General features: G+C 38.7%; 4 protein-coding genes across 8 annotated transcripts; 2 read left to right on the top strand and 2 right to left on the bottom strand.

Annotated features, from left to right (window-relative positions):
- Positions 1-3,766: 3,766 nt before the first annotated feature.
- LOC122641759 (bZIP transcription factor TGA10-like) lies at positions 3,767-8,792 on the top strand. Of its 5 annotated transcripts, none has more exons than XM_043835051.1 (11): positions 3,767-4,205; positions 4,354-4,460; positions 5,153-5,221; positions 5,313-5,446; positions 5,678-5,749; positions 5,891-5,950; positions 6,059-6,136; positions 6,226-6,298; positions 6,402-6,673; positions 7,224-7,463; positions 8,611-8,792. In XM_043835051.1, exons 1-11 carry the CDS (start codon positions 3,985-3,987, stop codon positions 8,758-8,760), a joined length of 1,476 nt encoding a protein of 491 aa, XP_043690986.1. In that variant the 5' UTR covers positions 3,767-3,984; the 3' UTR covers positions 8,761-8,792. The 5 variants fall into 5 exon arrangements, with proteins under 5 accessions (XP_043690986.1, XP_043690985.1, XP_043690984.1 ...); XM_043835050.1 differs by having other exon boundaries at positions 5,153-5,226; positions 5,315-5,446; positions 5,681-5,749; XM_043835049.1 differs by having other exon boundaries at positions 5,153-5,226; positions 5,315-5,446.
- A 4,086-nt stretch (positions 8,793-12,878) lies between these two features.
- On the top strand, positions 12,879-16,076 carry LOC122642557 (60S ribosomal protein L6-like). Its single transcript, XM_043836068.1, has 4 exons — positions 12,879-13,194; positions 13,291-13,397; positions 15,147-15,328; positions 15,857-16,076. The coding sequence occupies exons 1-4, from the start codon at positions 12,938-12,940 to the stop codon at positions 16,010-16,012; spliced, it is 702 nt and encodes a 233-aa protein (XP_043692003.1). The 5' UTR covers positions 12,879-12,937; the 3' UTR covers positions 16,013-16,076.
- A 2,311-nt stretch (positions 16,077-18,387) lies between these two features.
- LOC122643833 (polygalacturonase inhibitor 1-like) lies at positions 18,388-19,285 on the bottom strand. Its single transcript, XM_043837409.1, is given in 2 exon segments — positions 18,388-18,690; positions 18,692-19,285. Coding segments are annotated over 2 exon segments (897 nt in total).
- Positions 19,286-22,435: 3,150 nt separating this feature from the next.
- Positions 22,436-23,723, bottom strand: LOC122643832 (polygalacturonase inhibitor 1-like). Its single transcript, XM_043837408.1, has 3 exons — positions 23,239-23,723; positions 22,929-23,166; positions 22,436-22,723 (listed from the first exon to the last, which is right to left on the bottom strand). The coding sequence occupies exons 1-3, from the start codon at positions 23,721-23,723 to the stop codon at positions 22,436-22,438; spliced, it is 1,011 nt and encodes a 336-aa protein (XP_043693343.1).
- Positions 23,724-24,234: the final 511 nt, after the last annotated feature.

Below are 24,234 nucleotides of genomic sequence, written 5' to 3'. Positions count from 1 at the left end.
ACTGGCAGTTTGTATTATGAGAGGGAGTTGTTGGAAACAGGACGTAAAGAAATAGCATGAAATTAAGGGTTGGGCCTTTGGGAGGTTCGAGTGGGGGCCACAGTCAGATGTTTGACGATGCTGAGGGTTTTTTTTTGTTTAGATTTCGGAGCTCCCGTCGTTTGATTCAGTCTTTATTAATTCCAAAAACGAAACTCTTGAAGAGTGGGTCCCACTGGCCGACCACTGGAGAACTTTATTTGAGTCATGGGGGACCCATATTTTTACACACGTGCCGACTGTGGCTTCTATCATACTTTTTGTGATTTTGGACGGCGGTGCCCAACTCTCTTTACCAAAAGAAAAAAACGGCGGTAGCCGGTAAGGTAGCAAATAATTTTCTCTGGGAAAACGAAGCATGCGCCGCCCTTGTATACTTTCATTTTTTTTTTTTGATAAAGCCCTTGTATACCTTCATCACTGAGTCTATATTGATACTCTCTATTCCGGGCAAGGGGGGGGGGGGTGGGAATCGGTTTCTCTTCACAACGTGCAGGTGTGCACGTACATATGAGAGACAGTAATCTGTGTTATTTTAATCATTCACAATGGAAAGAGGGGTATTTATGAAAATAAAATAAACATGTGATTGGTTTAGAGGTGTTCGTTCACATGTGCATACGTGCAGATGATCTCTCTCCAATTCTTGAAAAAAGCAGTGCGATGCAGTTCAGGGTTGGGATGTCGTCACCTGACAGGCATGACATCCAACGGTCCAAACTCAAGAAAAAAGAAAAAAGAAAAAAAAATTGACTAAATTGAGCTCAGACCGTTAGATGTCGCATCTACCAAGTGATGACATCCCACACTGGAACTGCATCATATTGCATATGTTAAGAATTGGAGAGGATTTTAATCTCTCTATTCTCACCATGTAAGCCCCCATGTGGATCTCATTATTTGGTATGCATTCATGGCATTCTTGGTCAATTCACATTCTTGGATAATAAAATCATAAAATTTCATCCAAGAATGCAAAATCAACCTAGAATGCATATCAAACGTGCCTTATCTTTTATTTCCTGTTATTTCCCATATGTAAGCGATGAATAATGACAAGAGATAATGCTTTGAAACCCAGTTGACTTGCACAACGTTCAACCCATTACTTTAGCATGAAAATGAACAGGTTAGTGAGACGATCCAAATTGCTTGTCTTCTTAGTTGAGTGGTTTAGGTTACCCTCTGGTTATAAAGTAATACATGTATTTCAATTTTAAAGCTGATTTAATTATTTGATTAGTTTGTAAAGTAATGTTTATTAATTAAAAAAAAGGTGTTGAGACTTGAGATAAGCTAATATAAAATAAAACATATATAATATAGTACTGTTTATTAAAAGTAGAAATATATATATGATGGAGTAGTGAAAATTAACGACAACAAAAAAATTCCAAAAGCAGTTGGTTTTCAATCTTTGTGTAAATAAGGGGAAAGAAACTCAAGAAAGTATTGATGTTAATTATTAATTTTTGATTAAGAAATAAATATATTAAATATCAAAGAGGAAAGAAATATTATAGGGCAAAGATGCCACCACTAGGCCTCCGATAAACAAAGAGAAAAGCAATAGGAACAAAATATCAACCTAAAGACTCATGGATAGTCAAAATTGGATCATCTCAAAAGGAACAATAACGAACTCATACTGCTGATCTTCCAACGAGATCCGATTTTTTGGAGTGTTAAAATAAGAATACTTGTTCTTGCAAGGTAGGATTTTTTGGAGCTTTCTATGATTAATATGGTCTTATTTAATTAAACTATAAAAGAAATTTTATTTCATATTTGTAAAATTGAAAAGCAAATATAAGACCCATGAAGACCATTTTTTTCATGGTTTAATCACTAAAAATGAATAAACTCATTAAAAAAAAAAAATACAAAGGAGAAATTATTACTCATTCAAAAATAAATAAAAGATATTATTGTTCACAAAGTCAAAAGTAGAGGAGTGAAGTAGATTGGTTCTAAGATAGAGAAAAAAAACCCCCTCAAAGAACCACTTTAACAATTAAAAGAAAGATCAATTTTTTGGGATCCTTCCTTTCTTCAAATGGAACGAACAAAGATAGAATCAGACCGATTCCTGAAATACCTTTCTATTATGATGGTTCAATCACATACAATAACACATAATTTTTTGTTTAAAAAAAATGATACTCATTTAGTGCTCTATGAGTGAAGTATCAAAGAGTTTATAGAATATTGCTTGATTGATGCATTCCACTAAAACTAATTGGTAAGATTGGGAAAAAGGTTCTCTGAGCCAACGGTGGAGGCTACACGAGGGTACACTTGCATTCTCTCTCTCTTTCTCTCTCTTCACAAGAAATGAACTCTTTAACCTATACCTGAAAATGTTTCGTCACTCCATGTTGGTGCGGTCCCTATGCCGTTTTGCTCAAAGAACACTCTTTCCACAAGATTATTATATTATGGACACTTTCAAGAGAATTTTGGAGTGATACCAATAGGTTTAAAAAATAGGAATGCAATTTTGTTAGATACAACAACACATTGAACCATTGTTCCAAAAACAAAGGGCTAGAAATAGATTTGTTATCAAGAAATTTTACAATTTATTGGTCAACATACCCAATAAAAAATTGGGGGCCGGGGGTGATTGGGGTGTCAATTTGTTTGATTTTAGTTAATCGGTTTGATTTCGATTCGGTTCAAAGTATAAAGGGTTGGAAACAAAACCGAACCATTTGTTTACGGTTCCAATATCTCAAATTGAAACCCCCACAGTTTAGTATGTATAATCGGTTCAACAGCATACTGGTTCTAATTCATTTTTAAATCAGTTAAAAACCAATAATTTAAACGATTTCATTTCTTAAAACCAAAACTGAACCGTTGAATAAATGATTTTACTTTCTAAAACAAAACCAAATCGATTAAAAAGCAATTTATCAGTTGGTTCGATTTAATTTGGGTCAGCGACAATGATTTGCAATTCACACCACCCTTAAGGAGTTAATAACTAATAAAGTTGAGCCCTTAAAGTCTAAAAATCGTTTTCGTTTTCCGAAATCCGCACAGCAATGTAATGAAATGAAGTGAATTAAGTATAACTAGTTTAGGATATTTTTCCAATAATTTCATGACAAATAAAGAAAGTCTTAAAAAGTAAAAAAAAGTCATATAGTTTAATTGACCTTTCCCATGTGGAAGGGGAAGGGACACGAAGTTGAAACCCTAACCAGGTGTCCCTGGCCCATTAAGTCTTTATTTCTTTCTTAATTAATTATTTCTTTTTATAGACCTATTAGCTTTTCATATGTTGCACGCATGCGTCTCCTTCTTTGACGTGTGTAATGCTGTGATTTGGTAAAGAATGCTGCTGCATGCTGTGTAAGGATCTTCAACCATTGGATTGGCATAAATTAAGAACACACCCTCACCAGATCTGAACTAAAGACTCTTATGGTTCCAATCCAAAGTTTACTAATAAATTAAACCTAAATTTAAAAAGGGATTATGGATTCCTAAAGCGGTTTAAATTTTTGTTCTTAGGCAAATTTTGACTTAAATATACATAGATTAAGAAGATCAGACAAAGAAATAGAGAGAGAGGCGGTTTCCAATATAGACCCTTTAAAAAGCGGTTTCCACCTTCCCCCAAAGCGGTTTTCTAAGGTCTACAGTGGTTTTTGTCCTCTTGGTCTTACACTTATATACATCTCTATCTAAAATATTTTGGTTGGTTTTTCATTAAAAAGTCATCAGAGGTGAGAGAGAGAGAGCAAAGAAGCTTTGTCTTTTGCTTCTTTGTAATAAATTCAATTTCATTCTATTCTTTCTTTATAAGTTATCATTTATTAAACTCTTCGATCAAAACCGACTCTTTTTTCTTTCTTCTTTCTTTCTCTAAATCTTTGATGATGAAGATCAGGAAATGATCACTATGGGTGAAAATAGAAAGTTGTTTTGGTTTTAATGGAGTTAGCAAGAGCTCCTGAAACAGAGAAGAAAGCTTACTGGGGCCCTCTCATGGCTTCTAATAAAGGCAACAACAACAACTATCAAAGACAATTGCAACAACAACAACAACAACAACTACAACTACATCAAGAACAACAACAGCAGCACCTGCAAGACCAAATTTCTTATGGGTTGATGCAGCAATCCTCATCATCTTCCATCAATGGAAATTTCATGTAATCATAGCAAATATAGCTAAAAAGATCAAGAAGAAGAAAACCCATTTCTTGATTTCTTCATTTTTCGAATCAAAAAATCAAGAAATATGTGATTTAATTGATGCTGCAAAGCTAGACCTTTATTTCTTCTTGTTTGTGTGAGCAGAAATAAAGATACAGGAGCTTATGACTTGGGTGAATTAGATCAAGCCCTCTTTCTCTATCTCGAAGGACAACAACAACAACAACACTCATCATCTCAAGAACAAAGACGTGAGTCGTCTCTCATTAGTATCTTTTTACTTATTTGAATTTTGATACCTTCTCTCTCTCTCTCTATCTCTTTCCCCCTAATTTATATTATAGGAATCAGAACCCATCAGATAAAGGATTTACCTTTCCTACAAGGACAGATTGCCGTTGGAACTTGAGATTTTTTATGGGTCATGAGAGAATCATGGTTACCAGATCGAATCTGATCGTACTGTGTTTGACAGGATTTCCTGCAGGAAGAAATGTGACGGAATTCAACTTTTTCAAAATTTCTTCTTTTTTCCTATACAGCTTTTGTTTGAATTTCCTCTTCTTTTCTGTTCTTTTAGACCGTGACATGTAACAAACTGGTCATGAATTCTTCGTAAATAATGCTGTGTCCTGTAAAGGGTACGAACAGTTTCTGCCTTTTCTCTTTTCCTTCTTCTTTCTCTTTAATTTTTTTTTTCCTGTTTGGGAATGGCAGTGAAGCTCCAAATGCATGACCCAGTCCTTGAGCTTCCCTCTTGAATCATTTCTCTCCCACCCTCCCACTCCTTCTCCACCAGGTTCTTTTCAAATGATTTTGTCCCTATTATAGAATATATACTCTCTCTCTCTCTCTCTTTCTCTCTCTTTCTCTCTCTTCCAATGGGTGTAAGTTTGAAAGTTTGAATGCCTTATTTAATGCTGGTAGGATTTCATGGTTGCAGAGAATTCAGGGTTCAGGCCACCAACTCTGAACATTTTCCCTTCTGAGCCTATGCATGTAGAGCCATCAACAAAGGTAATAGACTTAATTTCAATGTGAAAAGCTTCTTCTCCACCCTTTCTATATGAGCTTGAAATGGGTTTTTCATGGTTGTTGTGGTCAGGGAAGTAGTGTTGTTTCAGCTTCACCAACAAGCAGTGGTTCAAAGAGATCATCAGAGCCATCAATGGAGTTGGCCAACCAGCAAAGAACTGATCATGTCCCTTCTGGTCATGAACAAGCAAAGACGGTCAAGGTAAGACTTTGAATTTTGATGGACACTTAACAGTAAAACCCAATATAAAATAAGATGTAAAAAAAAAAAAAGATTTTTTTTGGGGTTCTCCCCCCCACCCCCCACCCTCTCCCCCTTCTACGTGGTTTCTCATATTTAAGATTCTAAGTTATATATATTCAAACATTTCTCTTTCTTTGATTCTTTCTATTTCTTTAGAAAAGGTATGATTCTTGCCTTTGGTTGTTGTGGCAGCGTGAAGGAAATCGGAAGGGACCAAAATCTATTTCAGAGCATGAAGGGCCCAAAACACCAGACCCTAAGGTTACTTACTTACTTACTTTGGTTCTTCCACTTCTAACCTTTCTTTAGAAATCAATTTTGAAATTAAATAGCATTCTGTCTCCTCCTCTCTTTAATTAACACTGTTCATCAATGCCTTTCTTTTAATTCTTTTGTGACCAGACACTTAGAAGGCTTGCTCAGAATAGAGAAGCAGCTCGAAAAAGCAGGCTAAGGAAAAAGGTTATTAGTAGCACTTATTATTATTATTATTATTATTCTCATCCACAATAAAGGATTCAAATCTGAAACTGGGTTTTCTTCTTTCCCCTTTTCTTCTGGTCTTTATAGGCATACGTACAGCAGCTTGAGTCAAGTAGGATTAAGCTCACTCATCTTGAACAAGAGCTCCATAGGGCTAAATCCCAAGTGAGTATTTCTATATATATTCTAATCTTTGATCATCTTCAAATCAAGAGAGTTAATTAAATAAGTAATGTTGGGTTCTCTTCAATTAGGGTATGTTCTTTGGAGGAGGAGCCCTTCTAGGGGACCAAGGTCTCTCCTCTGGCATTAACAATATCAGCTCAGGTATTATAATTAATTCCTTTAAGCTCCACTATATTGTTTGTGATATTTATGATGTTATATATGATTCAATTATGAACTCTATTGGTCTTGTTTTATGATTCAGATGCCGCAGTTTTCGACATGGAGTATGCGAGGTGGCTCGAGGATCACCACCGGCTCATGTGCGAGCTCAGAGCTGCGGTGCAAGGACACCTGCCGGAGAACGAGTTACGACTCTTTGTGGACAATTGCCTTGCACACTATGATGAAATGGTGAATCTCAAGAGCATGGTCTTGAAATCAGATGTGTTTCATATTGTCTCCGGCATGTGGAAGACACCCGCGGAGCGGTGCTTCCTGTGGATGGGTGGATTCCGGCCATCAGAGCTTATCAAAGTGAGTACTTGAAGTCCCATTCCATAAGTTAATCCTTTCCTTTCCTTAACCTCAATTCCTTAAGAAGTAACTAGAGTTGTTCAACTATGGACCACAAGTCCTACATTGCATGAGAAGCCTGACGTCTACGTGGAAAGCACTCTTGTCCACGTCAGCTCAAACAGCATAAAATAACTAGGAAGTTGTAGTGAGATGAGGCTGAAGAGGAGATATGATGAGATTCTATGGAAGGGAAATGAAACTTTTAATGCATGGGCGTAAAATGTCGGGATTTAGTGAGGATTTCCATTAAAGACTCCATTTTTTAATCATTCTCTTCTTTGTTATAAAGGTGTAACTGCTACTCCAATATTTGGCGTAGAAGGAAAGAATGATGGTGAGCCCAGTGACTCTCCCTCTCTCTCCTCTTCCTTGTGAGAAAGAAAACAAAAAAGACCGTTCTGAAAGAAAGACATGTTGGTTTCTATGTGTAGAAATCAACATATATAACTAATGGGTTGGGAAGGAAATTAATCAAAACTAAATGGTGGTTTTCTCTGTGTGATTGTAGATTATTCTGAATCATATAGAGCCATTAACGGAGCAACAGATCTTAGGGATATGTGGGTTACAGCAGTCTACACAGGAGGCTGAGGAAGCTCTGACGCAAGGGCTTGAAGCACTTCACCAGTCTCTTTCCGACACCATTGCTTCAGATGCGCTAAGTTCCCCTTCTAACATGGCCAACTATATGGGCCAGATGGCTTCTGCCATGAACAAGCTCTCCACCCTCGAAGGTTTCGTGAGACAGGTATGGATATGGTCATATGGACTTCATACTTTAACATTACATAGTTTGTGGGGTTGGAAATTTTATATTTATGTTTTCATTTAAGACATCTTAGTATTGGCCGGGAAATTTTTTTTTATGCTACCCAGGTTGTAGGAATATTCCTGTTACCCGGACTTGCAGCCAAAGAAATGTAATAATTCACTTCCCATTTTTCACAAATGACTTCCTAGATTTTTGTATTTTTCAAAATATCTTTTTAAGTTACCAATAAAAAATATATCTTTTTAAGTTACCAATAAAAAATATATCTTTTTAGACTTCATTTCTTTGACTGTGAACTGGGTAGTAGGAACATTCCAGCTGCAACCCGGGTTGCAACAAAATTTCTTCCACTTTTTAAGTCAACCCCTCTCCCCCCTCCCCCCCAAAAAAAATTGGAGTCGTGTTTACTCTCCTCCATGAAGATTCTCGTGAAACTAGTTGAAACACTAAAACCTTGACACTAATAATTTTTCTAATGAAAATAAAAATTAAATTAATTAAGCATAGAAAGAAATGGAGTAATTCGCTTCCCATTTGGGTTCACAAATGCCCTCTTAGGTTTTTGTATTTCTCAAAATATCTTTTTAGATTCCATTTTTTTGCCTGTGAATCAAGTAGTTGGAACATTCCTGCAACCCGGGTAACGCCCCCCACATGTTAGGGGGACTGGGGAACTGGACTGGGCAGGGAATTGGAGGGGATAAAGATCCACCACCGTAATGTTTCATCTGTTGTTCTTCGATTCCCTCATGAGGCGAGTTAGACCACCCACACACTATTAGGTTGGATTCATGTACTCATGGTTTCAAAAATCAGATAGGAATCGGAGAAATATGAGAATTCGAATAGGAATCAGTCTATTCTAATTTTCAATTTAAAGATGAGTCTCATAACCCATTTTAGAAATGGCCATGAATGCTCCTTAATACTTGTTCTGATCATTTTCTTTCTAATCATGAAAATAACAGAAATTTTTTTGTTGTATTACTTAAAATAATAATGAATTTATTATTGTTGGATCGATCAACTTCAAGTAATGGGGATTTATAGTAAGTAAGTATAAGTATAGTTTGTGATTAACTGAAATTAATAATGGTTATGGTGGGGATTACCTGGCCTGCAGGCGGATAATTTGAGGCAGCAGACACTGCACCGGATACACCAGATCTTGACGACTCGACAAGCTGCGAGGTGTTACGTGGCCATCGCTGAGTACTTCCATCGGCTCCGAGCTCTCAGCTCTATTTGGTGTTCTCGACCACGCCAAGAATAAAATACCATTTTCTATGATCGATATCATCTCCTAATTTTGCTACTAATTAAGTTTGGTATTAAGGGATATATATAGTTCTTCAAAGATCCATAATTTTGAGTACTCTTTTTGACATCAATAGAGCTCTATATAGATAAATTAGATTAGATTAGAAAGAAAGAAAGAAAGAACATTAATTAATTATATGGATAGATAGATTAATTAAATACAAGCTTTTTACGTATGGGAATTGAAGAAGGGCGGTCCTAAAAGATGTGTGTTTTATTTACGCAACTTGGATTAAAGAAATTGAGAAAGTGGTAATGATTTGGCAGCCATTTCTGACCTACCTAAGGAATGAGGAAGACAGAGAGGAAGGGGGGAAACTTTGAAAGGGAATGAAAGGAAGAAACGAAGAAGAACAAGAAGAGGATGGAACAGATCGAAGAAAATCAATATATCACTATAACTTTCTTGTAAGCCTGAACTCTGATCAGGAAGAGAATATATATATATATATATATATATATATATATATAATATATTTCTCTCCTTTGGGGTTTGGGGGAGGGCTATAAAGGAAGCTCGGGACGAGTGTGGCTTGTGAAACGTCCATGTGGCTTTCTAACGAGTGCATGCATGCATGCATGAATGCACGCCTTTCTATTTCTTGACCTATTATTGCATGATGAATGTGACCAAGGATTCCTTTTACATTTCTCTCTCTCTCTCTCTCTCTCTCTCTCTCTCTCTCACACACACACACACAACACAACACATTAGGGCTCCTTCTTATTACCCGTTTCACTTGCAATAGTTTCTATAAATTAAATTCCAAAGTCATTGGCAAATGCGGTTCAGTAATTTCAAGTGTGGAGAAGGATCGGAATTCTTCCTTTTATATGGGTGAAGGAAGGAAGACGTACAATTTGTCTCCTTAAGCTAATAACTAGCTAGCTAGTAAAGATTGGACATGAAACTTTCAATTGTAAGGGCATTTGATGATTCAATGAGCTGATGAGTGGCCACTCCCACATTGGACTGCACTGAACACCGTTCGATCAATAATCACTTACCCACTAGAAGTTCTTTAATCTTCAATCACATGCTTATCGAGCTAGACCTCATCCAACTTCTTGTAATTACTATATGAGATGGGTTAGTTATCGTTGTTGTTGTCTGACAACAACAACGTGGCCCTCACATCAATGAGAGTAATAAAAAATCCGTGATCTATGATGAAGAGAGAATCTCTTCTTACCCTATTTATGATACTTTGAAATACCCATTTTTCATGTCAATCTGAGAGTCAGGTCCCATTAAGAGTCTATAGAAAAAATGACATTACTTTTTTTCGAATTCATGGACCGCACTTCAATGCCATTTAATATTCTTCTTCTTTTTTTCATTGTTCAAAGTTACTCCAAATTTCATCCTATGTATGTAGTTTATATGAAAAATAATTGTGTGTGACAGTGGACGAATTGGATCCTCTATTGTCAAGCTGCCCTGTCCTATCGTGCTATGTAGACACAGCAAGGCGTGCAATGACCGCCTTATTCTTGTTCAAACGCTTTATCCAAGTGCTTTATCTGAGTGGGGATAAGGTGGTCATTGCATGCCTTGCTATGTCTACATAGTCCAACAGGACATGACAGCTCGGCAGTGTAGGATCTGGATCCGAATTCTTCACTCTAGTAAAATCTTCTGGTGTTGTATAATATATATTACATTGCACCTACCACAATTACTCAAGCCGTATAAGGCTGGGCTTTCTTGAGATATTCAGACTACACTTTTCTATCTACGCAAAACTCCAAGCACTTGCTTGGTCAAACTTTTGGTCTCTATCTCTCCTCTGTTTTTCCTATTTGCTAATTCAAGATGGAGACTCACCTCACAACCTTTGACTTTGATGAGCTGTCAAAGTTTTAAATAAAAAAGTCCACGTACGTGTAGGTTTACTTTATTCAACGGTCCAAGTTGCACCGTCCTAGTTTTTTTTTTTTTTTTTCAAGCTCAGACTGTTGGATGTCGAACGGTAGATGTCCACATCTCCACCCCAAACTGCACGGTACTGCACCATGGGGGAATTGGAGTGAATTTTTATCCAGTGATGAAACATTGTGATCTGGACTCATCCATTGATTAGAAAATATTAATACTTCTCCTATTAGACAAAGTTCTCGAAATATACCCCTCCCCTCTCATCCGAGAATCATTCTTTTTAAATTGCGATCTACAAACCCTTTTCTTGGAAGCCAAGAAAAAAAAAATTTGACTTTAAGGAATCATTGACTTATCATGATTTTTGTCTTATTATATTTTTTTCATTTTCTTTTCTTAGCATCCAAACATGGCCTAAAGAACTGATTTTCGCCTTTTTGGAATGAAATTTAAGTGTGGGAGGCTATTCTTGTCTTCTATATATTTTTGAAAATCCAGATCCTCCATTTTGAGAGTAACCAAGCGATGGGCTTAGCATGGATCTAGAATTTGCTGATAACTGGGCCAAGGTAGTTCAGATTCAGGCCTACATTAGGTCATGGGCCAACCTGATAACACTAACCTTAAGCCATGAAGTTGAATAACTGGGCCAATGTAGTTCAAATTAAGGTGAAATCCCTCTCTTTTGCTTTCTTCAGCAGGTGGGGAGAACCCATCTTGAAACTTATTTGTGAATTCATACTACGAGAAAAACACAATCTAATGATTTTTAGGACTGAGGGCCCATGATGAGTTTTAATGAACTGGACATTGAGACTTAATATTGGCAAGGCCCAAGATGATGGACCCAACTAGCCCATGAGTTGATTGACTCAATGAAAATGTCAAATACTATCCTGTTAGGCCCATAAGTAACCACTAGATAGATCAACAGCCAACGTTGCCCATTAGCAGATCAAGGCCCACAAATTGCTAACCTCCTCTTTAGTGTTGCAGAGTTTTTAATAGGGCTGAAACAGGGTCGGGTTGGGTTAGGCTTTTTAAAACCGCAGCCCAACCCTGAGTCCCCGTAGCTGGGCCTAGGCTTGGTCTGACTCTGACTCAGGGCCTGGAAAATCCAACCCTGACTCGCCCTTAGGGTCGGGCTGAGATGACGTTGATTGTGATCATGGAGTGAGGGATGGGAGAGATGCATGGATTGGATTGAGTTAGTCTGAATAGGGGAGAAAATTATCAATTTTACATAAAAAAACATTATAATAAAATATATACTTATTATCTTCATATGTAATGTATTATATAACAAAATATGTGTGATATATCAATATATATATATATATATATATATATATATATATAAGTTAAAACAGGGTTGGGCTTCATACATAAGGTCTGGCTCAGCTTGAGGCCTCAACTCTGGTCATACCCGACCTTGACTTAAGGCTACAAATTTCCAGCCCAAGCCCTGTTCAAGCTCAGGGTGGGCCAGGGTGAGTTTAGGCTGACATAGCCAAACTTGCACTCCTAATTTTTAAGCCCTCCCTTACCATACGATGTGTACCATTCCTAGCTTGGGGATATCGACATCCCATCCACATCTCAACATCTCTCCCTGCGCGGACATTGTCGGGGTGCATTGGAGACGAGCCCAATCCTCTTCCCCCCTCCCTTCACAACATGGAGTTTAATATCAGCATCGGATCACCAACATACCAATCCCAAACCAGTGGAAAGGGTTCTTTTAAGGGCAAATCTATCAGAAAGTTAGGGTAAAACTGTTGGATATAGTCCCACGTAGTTTGGGCCCAAATTAATGTGACTTGGGCCAAAATAAAAACTGGACACCATCCATCGGGGCGCCGATTCTGGGGTAGATTGGTCCAGTTTCCATCCTGAAAAAACCATAGTTCAATATATCAAGAATCTAGATTGGATTGACCAAATCGGCCAATTCAGATCGAAATCGATTGAGGCAGGTCCCAATTCCGGCCAATCCAGAGCGAACCATCCCGTAAATTATTTCTAGGGTTAGGAGATTCGGATCAAACTGGATTGGAATCGGATGAACCCGATCCAGATCGCAATCCCAAACCAGTTGCCCTAGTCCAAGAACCCGAGAAAATCATGATTTTATTATATACATAAGCCGCATTAGGGTTTCTAGGGTTTTATCTTCTCCGAGTGCTTCATTTCTCTCGACCGTCTCTAAGCGTTTGAGGAGCTAGCAGCAGGGGAATCTGAAGCTTCAGCAATGGCGCCGAAGGACAGGAAGCCTAGGGTGACCAGAAACCCAGATCTGATTCGTGGTGTGGGCAAGCACTCGCGATCAAAGATGTACCACAAACGTGGTCTCTGGGCCATCAAGGCCAAGAACGGCGGTGTCTTCCCCCGACACGACGCCAAGCCGGCGGAACCAAAACCTCAAGAAAAGCCACCGAAATTTTATCCTGCTGATGATGTGAAGAAGCCTCTGCTTAACAAACGCAAGCCTAAGCCCACTAAACTCAGGTTCGTTATTTTGATTTCCATTTTCAGATCCCTGAAACTCTGCTGCTTTTCTGAGTTCTCCCTTTAATTCCTTTTTCCTGTTTTTTACGTTTTTAGGTCGAGTATTACACCTGGAACGATTTTGATTATCCTTGCGGGGAGGTTTAAGGGGAAAAGGGTTGTTTTCTTGAAGCAACTTCCGTCTGGATTGCTTCTCGTTACAGGTGAGATTTATCTCTTTTATGTGTTCCTTCGATGTAAAACTGTTTTTCAATTCGTTAAGAGAAGTTGTTGCTGAGGTGATTTATAATGTCGATTTTTACGTATAGTAATTTATTTTTCTCACTTGAATTTGTATTATTCATTCTTCTCACATGATTTTGTATTATTCAATTTATTTGTTCTTGCACAATTCGAGGATGAGAACAAGTAGAAGATATGCTCATTCCTAGCGTAACGTCGGATCACAATTCTTGTACTCTGTTTTTTTCTTTTATTGCGTATTGAAATTAGTCAATTATCCACACATTCTTATAAATAAGTTACTGTATTTTGTTTGGGGAATGAAACTAAGGTATGTGTGATACGGGTGCCTTTAATAACCTGTTTTCTATATGCTTAAATTGAAAGTTAATTACGTACCTTGATACAATATTATTCTGGACAATGTGGAAGGTTGTCATTGTACCCTATGCTTTTATTTGGCTTGCGTTCTGAAATTTAATTTAATTTTATTTAGTTGCAGTTGATTTATTATGAATTTAAAATTGGAATCTCTATTGTTTGTTACCGGTTGGTTCCTCTGATTTTCTAATACCTAATATGTTTGACTTTTCAATTATTTTACTCTGTTAGATTCTTTGATAGTTAAATTGGAATGTATTGCATGTAACTAGATGTTTCTCTGATTTTCTGGTGGGTAATTTGTCTTAAGTTTTCAATTATTATACCCTGTCTGATGTTTTATGCTAGTCCTAATGTTGCATTAGGATGTATCCAAAGTGAAGACATGTTGGTTTGAATCAGTATGATGCCCCATGAGTTCCTTTACACAATGTTTTGCAGCTATTTCAACAAACGAATAATCTTTGTAAAGTTATGATGCACTTTTGCCTTGGGACCTGAAAATTAAAGCATGCTATTAGCATTTTAAGTGGAAAAAAAATATAAGACCTTTATCCTTATTTACATATCCGCATTACCGTTCTTTGCCATTTCTGGGTGTCTTGAAGTTTTGCCACTATGTTTAGCATGTGAGCTCCTCCATTACTATGTTGCTCCAGTCTTTTAGCATTCTTCTAGCATGCACATCTATAACAAGCACCCACTCATGTAGCACATCCAGTTTACCTTCAGAGCTCTGCAAGGGCTACTTTGCTGTTTTTAATTCCTTATGCATGTGGTAATCCTGTAGCACAGTCCTTTTATGTATATTATTCACATTCCCAATTTACAAATCTTTGTTGCATCCTTTGCCCATTTTGTGTCTTGACACTTAAACTGGTTTTTGGTATTATTGTGAATGGCTAGGTTGAGCTAGCTAAAATTTTAGATCCTGGATTCTGATCAGCTTTTTCATCCAGTTTAGGTTCCTCTTACAAAAAGGCTTGTGAAGCTGAGTGTGTTTGTGTGTATCTTTTTTATGCCCAGTTTCTGGTTTCTGTTAATGCATTATTGTCAGGGCCTTGTGCTGTATCTTCTATTTAATGCTAGTGAAGAAGTTGGAATATTGGGAGGTTTCCCTAATCTTGAATTTGCAAGCATTTTGTTGGTTCCTTATCTTAATAATTTCTGTACCTCTTGTATGCTTAGCTTAGGTTGCTTCTGCAGTTGATGGGGTTAACTTGGTTGCTATGATCTTTTGGGGTTGGACAAGTAATTTTGTATTTTCACCTTACATTGTTATTAAAAAATGTCCAAATCTATGTGGTGAGTTTCTTTTATCAGCCCTTGATGACATTTTTATGCTGCAGGGCCATTCAAGATTAATGGTGTTCCTCTCCGCCGTGTTAACCAATCGTATGTGATTGGGACCTCCACCAAGGTAGACATTTCTGGTGTTAATGCAGAGAAATTTGATGATAAGTACTTTGCAAAGGAAGGCGAAAAGAAGAAAAAGAAGGGGGAAGGTGAATTCTTTGAAGCAGAAAAAGAGGTCAGTTCTTACTATTTGCAATGTAACTTTTTGCCTTGAATAATTTTTATGAATAAGGCTCTAAAAATGGTGTTTGTGAATAAGGCTCTAAAACGTGGTGGAAGCTATACTACCCTATATATATAAACCTTGGGGTCCTTGAACCTTTGTACCTTAGTAATATTTAAATAAGTGGTAAAAGAACCCTGAAGGCAGTGTGGCCCAAGCCCGGACACAGTGGGGCTTTGAAATGACCACCCTATAGCCCCCATGAAAGATGGATATCCTACACCTGTTGATGCTTTCACACTTGCTCTCATTGACACTGCTCTTGCACAGGGCAACCCTGTCTTTCAGGGAACCCCTCTCCTTTAAATAAGTTACAATGAATAGTCCCGCAGAATTATAATTTTTAATGAGGTGGCGGAAAACAGTTGCGTTTCCGTCCGTCCTGTTATTGATCTTCATAATGCTGCACCAGTAAAAGGTCATGTGCTTAATATATTTTGTTTTCTGAACCTTGTCTGTATTTTTTTTTAAAAAATGTAGGAAAAAAAGACACTTCCACAGGAGAAGAAGGATGACCAGAAAGCAGTGGATGCTTCCTTGATAAAGGCCATTGAAGGAGTTCCAGACTTGAAGATTTACTTGGCGGCAAGGTTTTCTCTTAGTTCAGGCATGAAACCTCATGAGCTTGTCTTCTAGAGGGAACACCAGCAAGCTGTTAGGACTGATTTCCAGTCTGCTTAATTTTTGTCATCAGATCTTGTACTCTTGTTTTTAGACACCCAGAATTTTGTTTTATTTTATTTTTTTATCCTTGAATTGTGTAGGTGGATGCTTAAATCAGTTTGATCTTTGTTGGATTAGTGATGGAGCATGCCAGTCGTTTAATGAAATATATTTTTGAAGAAGTTTCCTTTTTAGTGGTGAAGGAAAACCACACCAGCCTAAGGTTCACAAACCCCTCTAGGGTTTTAGTATGTATCCAAAATATACTTTCGAAGCATCTCAAGCTCTGCGGTGAAGCGTTGAATGGATTCCCATCAGTGTGACTCCAGCTAAACTCGGTCTATATTTTCTTGAGCTGGGCATCTTTTGGTAATTTTATTAAGGATGCACAACGTTTCTTTCATTTCTGTTGGACTTTTGGTTTAGCGCTGTAGTGGACGGCTGCCCAGCTGAATCGTTGTCCTCTCTGGTTCCTTCCCTGGTCAGGTTGTCGGGTTCCTTTCATAGGGGATAGAAATGATGACCTCTTGAATGAGGTTAGGTCATCATTTACATTTTTCTATGAGTGAAATTGGACAACCTGACCTGACAGGAACCTCTGAGGAAAAAAATTCCAGTCTAATCGCATCTACACAGGGTGTGGCCTACCCTGTCTGTCTGTTAGAATGGAGGGAGGTGGGGCAGGTCGTAGGATAGGAGTTGGATGCGATGCTCACATCTAACATCTAATGGGGCCAGAGTTGAACATGCAAAACCCTCCCTAAGCTTAGGATTCTATGGCAGTAGCTATAGAAAAGCACTGGTTTGGGAAGCGCCTCTTGGCATGGTGACATTGGTGGCTAGGGGTGTAAGTTTTACCTGGTCCGTCTGAGTCAGTCCTCAGCTTGAATAATTTCTAGGCTGAGATACCCTGGTCTTAAGGGTGGGTTAGGATTAAGAATTTTGGGAATTTTGAGGCCTGCGTGCGTTACGGTCGGATTAGGGTTGGAATTTCTAGGTTTTTCCTTTTATGTTTTGTTACTCAGATGGGAATTAAGTAAATCTTTTCAAACAGAATGACTTGCAAATGTAAAACATAATTTTTACTTTCCAGTTTTGTAAATCTTTTTTTAGTCCCGTGAATCTAAGAAATTCCCCCTTAATTGTATTAGTGCCTATAGTCTTTAGAACGAAAATGCGAAACCCTAACCCCATTTGCTAATTGTTTTTTCGTGAGCGCGTTTTCCTCTTGCATAGTAAATTGGGTAAATGGGGTTTCGGCAGCAAAAGTTATATAATACAAATTATGAAATTGTTATGTTCTCCTTCATGTTATATAGAGCAGGTTCATCTTTGGCCTGAGAAGAACGAAAGATAAGTTAGTTGATAACTCAGATTTGCATCAATCATTGAAGAAGATTGTATTCTTCTTCAAATGAATTTCTGATTCTGATTTGACTTAAAAAGTCCTCTGATTGTGCCCAGACGCACGATGTGCGTTACACCGTGCCACGCCACACGGGAGAGGAGCTCAATCCAGGCTAGGGAGTTGTGTCATCATTGGTGGATGAAGGAAGCACGAGGCTGCAGACTGGTTTGAAGCTTCATGCAATCACCAAAGTATACGATAGTTGTTGGCAAGTTGCTTGTAATTTCCAATTGCAATACAGTTAGTAATTTTCAACTTTTTTTTTTTAATTCTTTTATTCTGACTTTCCATCCCATCAGGGTTTGGAATCGTTTCTTCTTCTTCTTCTTCTTCTTCTTATACCTTGAGGGGTGAGTCAAGGTTGAATTTTTTAGATTCTGAGTTAGGACAGGTTTGGATCGGGTCAGATTGAGCTTGGGCCTAAGCCCAGCCGAAGGGATTCGGTGTTCGATTGAAATTTTAAAAATCTGGCCCAATCCAACCTTATTGCAACCCTAGTGGAGTGAGAGGTTGTAGTGGCAGTGGTGGTGTGGTGATTGATTGAGAGCACACGGATCGTCTATGGCCCAGCTGCCCGTAGCAATCTGTGCGGCGCAGACTGGGCCGCGTACATAATGACCACCTTATCCCTTGCCCGAGTGGGGGTAAGGCGATCATTGGGCGTGCGACCTTGTCACGTCACACAGGCTGCTACGGTCAGCTGGGCCGTAGGAGATTTGGATCCTTGAGAATATGATTAGAAATACAAAACATAAGTATTCCAAAAAATAAAATTTCATAAAAGTTGATTACACAAGGGAGCAGGGAGGCGCATTTTCTCCAAAACATTGGGCAATGTTTCATTTCCGGATGTACGTTTTATTATAGGGGACGCTTGGTGGTTGGTGTCTTTGTCTTTGGATGGCTCGTCGTCTACGTTCTTCCTCCCTGCTGCTTTAATTTACGAACGGCAAGCGGCGAGTGGTGAACCACAGAGGCATTTGTTATGGTTGAAGGCGTAGGAATCGAAGTTCTGAAGTTTACCACCTTGAGGGATCCTGCCACACAACTGATTATAACTCACGTTAAAACGCGTCAATTCCATTGATCTCGTTATCGCCTCTGGTATACTCCCAAAGATTTGGTTGTGCGAAATGTCCAAGCGCCCCAAGCACACGGGGAAATCCACCACCTTGGATAGATTAAAGGCGAACATGTTGTTGGACAGATTAATATTTCACGTCACCCGATTTCGGTTGAACAAACATCGACGCGTCCCCTTCAAGCTTGTTCCGCGATAAGTCGATGTAGGTGAAATACGTATCCCCAAACGATTTCGGGATCTTACCAGAGATCTGGTTGTCATTGAGGCGGAGCCAGGAAATGGATTTACCAAATGATTCGGGGATAGATCCGGTGAGCCTGTTGTTGTCGAGGTGGAGTTCTTTATAATTGTAGGGATTGTCGGAGAGGGAGGAAGGGATCCAACCGGAGAACTGGTTGGAGGAGAGCTCCACGTGTCTGAGGCCGGGGAGTTGGCCGAGAAAAGAAGGGATTGGACCAGAGAGTTTGTTCCGGCTGAGTAGAAGTTTTTCGAGGAACTTGAGTTTTGTGATAGTGGAAGGGATGGTTCCGGTGAGGTTAGTGAAGTTAACGAATTCGAGGTAGTTGAGGTATGGGAGGTCGCCCACCTCGGCAGCGATTTGGCCAGAGATGTTGACGTCTTTGATGGAGAGCTCGATGACGAGGGCTACTCCTGTATTGGTGTTGCACAACATGAAGGACCAGTCGCAGCAATCGGTGTTGGGGATCCAAGATGCCAACTCGTGTGGGTTGCTAAATGCTTCCTTGATCTTCATCAGTGCTGTGTAGTCCTGTTTGTTGCATCTACTACTAGGTGAGGCCAGAGATCGAGAAGAAGAAGAAGAAGAAGGTGTTGGGAGAAAGGACAGGAGAAGGAGAGTAATTAGAAAGAAGGAGAGTCGGGTGGTGGGACTGGCTTCCATGGTGTTCTCTCTCTTGGTGGGAGCTCCGAGAGACAAGACTGATCTGTGAGTTCAGAACTGTGAGAGCTTATGAATGAATGAATTTATCTTTTTTTGAGGATAGGGATGGATGGTGTGGACTTGACTTAGAGATAGTGGAACCCATCTCACCCTGGAATTAATTAGTAATTAGTATTTAATTTTTCATTTTTTATATTTATTTATTTTTTTAATCAGTGCTTATTCTTTAATAGAAAATAAAAAGGGAATTAAAAAAATTTCAAGTTTCATGAAACTATAGAATAGAAATGGGTCAAACAGTTTCACACGTCAAGAACTGGTTTCTCTTGACAAGGGAGTCAGCATGTAATCACTAGTCAACTGTGGAGAGGTTCATGAATATTAACCATTGTAGCCGGGACTCTAGTGGTGTAACCGCTAGCTGAGAGCATTTAAATGTATGACTGTTTGAACTGAGTTATAATCATTTAATGCAAAGACTCTTTAAAGAGAACAACCATGTTGAATCATTGTAACGGCATTGGCCAGCTGAGCCACCCTGTTGGCAATCAATATTCACAACTGTAGAAACCTAATTTTGTCACCACCTTGACAATGATGACACAAGCAGATTTGGCATCTGTTGTTTCAAAATTTTCATAAAATTAAAGATTTCAGTTTTTAAAATCCAAATAGCCCCTATAAACTTAAAAGGAAAATGTTTTCAAAATTGGATTACGATTTTGCGGATGGGTGTCCTCTGTCCCCTGAATCGGATCCTACGCTTTTGTGCAAGGGTGGTGTCAATCGACCTCCAATGTACACCAAAAAAATTAAAGCATGTTAATGGTGAAGATGACCATTTATAAAAAAAATATATATATTTAAAACTTTACAAAATTTTCCAATCAAAATTACCTTCCCTTTGTTTGATTGCGTCCAATATCAAAATATAGGGGAAGTGTTCTCCGTCCAAAATCGTGGTTCCTGCATGCACGCGAGGGGCAATGGGAGAGCACATGGGGCATCAAGTGGGATGTCATTTGCACATTTTATGAGGGGTGGGGTTGTCATTTTATGGGGCATCAATGAGAGAGGTTATGAATTTATTAGTAATTAATATTTTTGTTTTTCATTTTTATTATTATTGTTTAATCAGTGCTTACTCTAGTGCTTACTCTAGTAATAAAAAAAATAAAAAAAAAAGGAAGTATAAAAATTACAAGTTTCATGAAATGGAAGTGAGCTAAAGAGGTTCACAGGTCAAGAATTGGGCCCTCTTAACAAAGGAGTCAGCATATAACCACTGATCAACTGTGGCGGTTGATGAATATTAACCATTGTAGCAGAGAAAGTGATGGTGTAATCGCTAGTTGCATATTGAACATTTAAATGTGTAACCGTTTAAATAGAGTTACAATCATTTAATGCAGAGGTTATTTAAAAAGAACATCTATATATGATGAATCACTGTAACAGCATCGGCCAGCTGAGCCACCTTGTTGGCAGCCAATATTCATGATTGTCGAAACCTAATTTTGGCACTACCTTGACGATGATGACACAAGGAGATTTGACATCTGTTGTTTCAGAATTTTAATAAAATTATAGATTTCAGTTTTTAAATTGTCCAAATAGCCCCTATAAACTTTAGAGGAAATTGTTTTCAAAATTGAATTTCGATGTTGCTGATTGGTGTCGTCTGTCCCCCGAATCGACCCTACGCTTTTGTGCAAGGGTGGTGTCAATCGGCCTCCAATGTACACCAAAAAAATAAAAGCATGTTAATGGTGAAGATGACCCTTTAACTTTTAAAAAAAATATTTAAAACTTTACAAAATTTACCAATCAAAATTACCTTCCCATTGTTTAATTGCGTCCAATATCAAAATATTGGGGAAGTGTTCTCCGTCCAAGATCGTGGTTCCTGCGTGCACGCGAGGGGCAATGGGAGAACACATGGGGCATCGAGTGGGATGTCATTTGCACATTTTATGAGGGGTGGGGTTGTCATTTTATGGGGCATCAATGAGAGAGATTATGAATTTATTAGTAATTAATATTTTTGTTTTTTATTTTTAATCAGTGCTTACTCTAGTAATAAAAAATAAAAAAAATAAAAAAGGAAGTATAAAAATTAAAAGTTCCATGAAATAGAAGTGAGCTAAAGAGTTTCACAGGTCAAGAATTGGGCTCTCTTAACAAAGGAGTCAGCATGTAACCACTGGTCAACTGCGGAGGTTGACGAATATTAATCATTGTAGCAGAGAAAGTGATAGTGTAGCCGCTAGTTGCATGTTGAACATTTAAATGTGTAATCGTTTGAATGAAGTTACATAAGGAAGAGGATGGTCTGGGCTGGGGTTAGGCAGCTGTGGTAGTGGTGGTTAGGGGTGTAAGTTTGACCTTGTCAGTCTGAGTCAGCCCTGAGTTTGAATAAGGTCTAGAATGAGATACCCTGGTCTTAAAAGTGAGTTAGGATTGGGAATTTCTGACCCTACGTCAGGGTCGGATTAGGGTTGAAGCCTCGAATTGAGCCCGATCTTGTGTTCTAATGCGATTTACAATTTTAATTTTTTAGTGCCTATATTGAACGAAAGTGTGAAACCCCAACCTCATTCACTAAATTTTTTTTTCCTTGAGCGCGTTTTCCTCTTGCATAGTAAATTGGGTGAATGGGGGGCTTTGGCAACAAAAGGTATATAATACAAATTATGAAATTGTTATGTTCTCCTCGCATGTTATAGAGCAAATTCATCTTTGGCCTGAGAAGAACGAACGAAAGATAAGTAAGTTGATAACACAGATTTGCACCAATCAATGAAGAAGAATGAATTCCTCTTTTAAATGAAAACTCTCTGATTCTGGTTTGACTTTAAAAAGTAATTTTTTTTGTTGGGCTTAGGTTAGGTTATAGGTTAGGTTACACAGGACTGCAGGAGTTTGTGCCGAAACACGTAACCAGCACGCACCTAATTCTATCCTATCCAGACGTTTTATTACACGCTTGGTGTCTGGGCTCGTCTACATTCGCCGCTGCTTTACAAGCGGCGAGCGGCGAACCACATTGTTATGGTAGAAGGAGTAGGAATCGAATTTTTGAACCTTACCACCTTGAGGGATCTTTCCACACAACTGATTATAACTCACGTTCAAATGCTCAATTGATCCCGTTATCGTCTCTGGTATACTCCCAAAGATTTTGTTGTGCGAAATGTCCAAGCGCCACAAGTTCTTGGCGAAACCCACCTTCGATAGATTAAAGGCCAACGTATTGCTCGCCACTTCAATATTCCACGTCGAACCATTTGCCTTGAACAATATCAGTCATAACAGCTTTTCATCTTGGCACTTACCATCATTACATGCAACCCCATTGTTTCATCTTGGCACTTACCATCATTACATACAATCCCATGCAATCCTATCTTACCATTAGTTAGCTTTCTATTATTGTATGCAATATCTCTCAATCTCAATATTCTTTCAGTCACATCTCTCTCTATAGAAAGCTAACTAATGGTAAGATAGGATTGCATGGGATTGCATGTAATGATGGTAAGTCCCAAGATAGAAAGCTGTTATGACTGATAAACAACATCGACGCGTCCCCTTCAAGCTTGTTCCGCAACAAGTTGATGTAGTCGAAATGCGCATCCCCAAAGGATTTGGGGATCTTACCGGAGAGCTGGTTGTCAGAAAGGATGAGCCATGAAATGGATTTACCTAATGATTCGGGAATAGATCCGCTGAGTCTGTTGTGGTCGAGGTAGAGTGTTCTTAAATTGAAGATGTCGGAGAGAAAGGAAGGGATCGAACCGGAGAACTGGTTGAAGTTGAGCTCGAGGTAGACGAGGTTGGTGAGTTGGCCGAGGAAAGAAGGGATTGGACCAGAGAGATTGTTACAGCAGCGTAGGAGTGTGCCGAGGAACTTGAGTTTTGTGATGGTTCCGGTGAGGTTGGTGATTTGTTGGAAGGCGAGGTAGTTGAGGTATGTGAGGTCGCCCACCTCGGCAGGGATTTGGCCAGAGATGTTGGCTTCGAAGATGGAGAGTTCGGTGTTGAGGTTAGTGTTGGAGGTGCACTTCACGAAGGACCAGTTGCAGCAATCGGTGTTGGGAATCCAAGATGCCAAGTGGTGTGGGTTGAGAAGTGATGCCTTGATCTTCATCAGTGCTGTGTAATCCTGTTTGTTGCAGCTAACAGATGTGGCCAGAGATCGAGAAGAAGAAGAAGAAGAAGGCGTTGGGAGAAAGGACAGGAGAAGGAGAGTTGGGAAATAGGAGAGTCGGGTGGTGGGACTGGCTTCCATGGTGTTCTGTTTGGAGCTCTGGAAGACGACTGATCCGTGAGTTCAGAACCACGAGAACTTCTGAATTTATCCTTTTTGAGGATGGGTATGGTGGAACCGATCTCACCCTTGAATTAATTTGTAATTACTATCTTTTTTTTTCTTTCATTTTTTATTTATTATTTTTAATTCAGTGCTTACTCTAGTAATTGAAAATAAAAAGGGAAGTAGAAATTTTCTATTTGTTGAAGTAATTTGTTTATTTTTTTTTAATGGTAAACAAAGCTTTACCAAATAACAATCTGTAGACTGTAGTTCATAAGGTTTTGAATTATAAGTTTATTGAAACCGTGGAATGGAAGTGGGTCAAACAATTCTATGCATCAAGAACGAGACCAGAGAATGTGGTGGTGTAACTGCTAATTGCATATTGAGCATTCAAATGTGTAACCGTTTGAATGGAGTTACAATCATTTAATGCAAAGGCTGTTTGAAGGGATCAACCATGGAATTTAGATCTTCTACGGGGAGG

Source organism: Telopea speciosissima, chromosome 10, assembly GCF_018873765.1.
Source record: "Telopea speciosissima isolate NSW1024214 ecotype Mountain lineage chromosome 10, Tspe_v1, whole genome shotgun sequence".
NCBI lineage: Eukaryota > Viridiplantae > Streptophyta > Magnoliopsida > Proteales > Proteaceae > Telopea > Telopea speciosissima.
The sequence above is the reverse complement of the archived record's forward strand: the minus strand, read 5'-3'. Positions and strand labels throughout refer to the sequence as shown.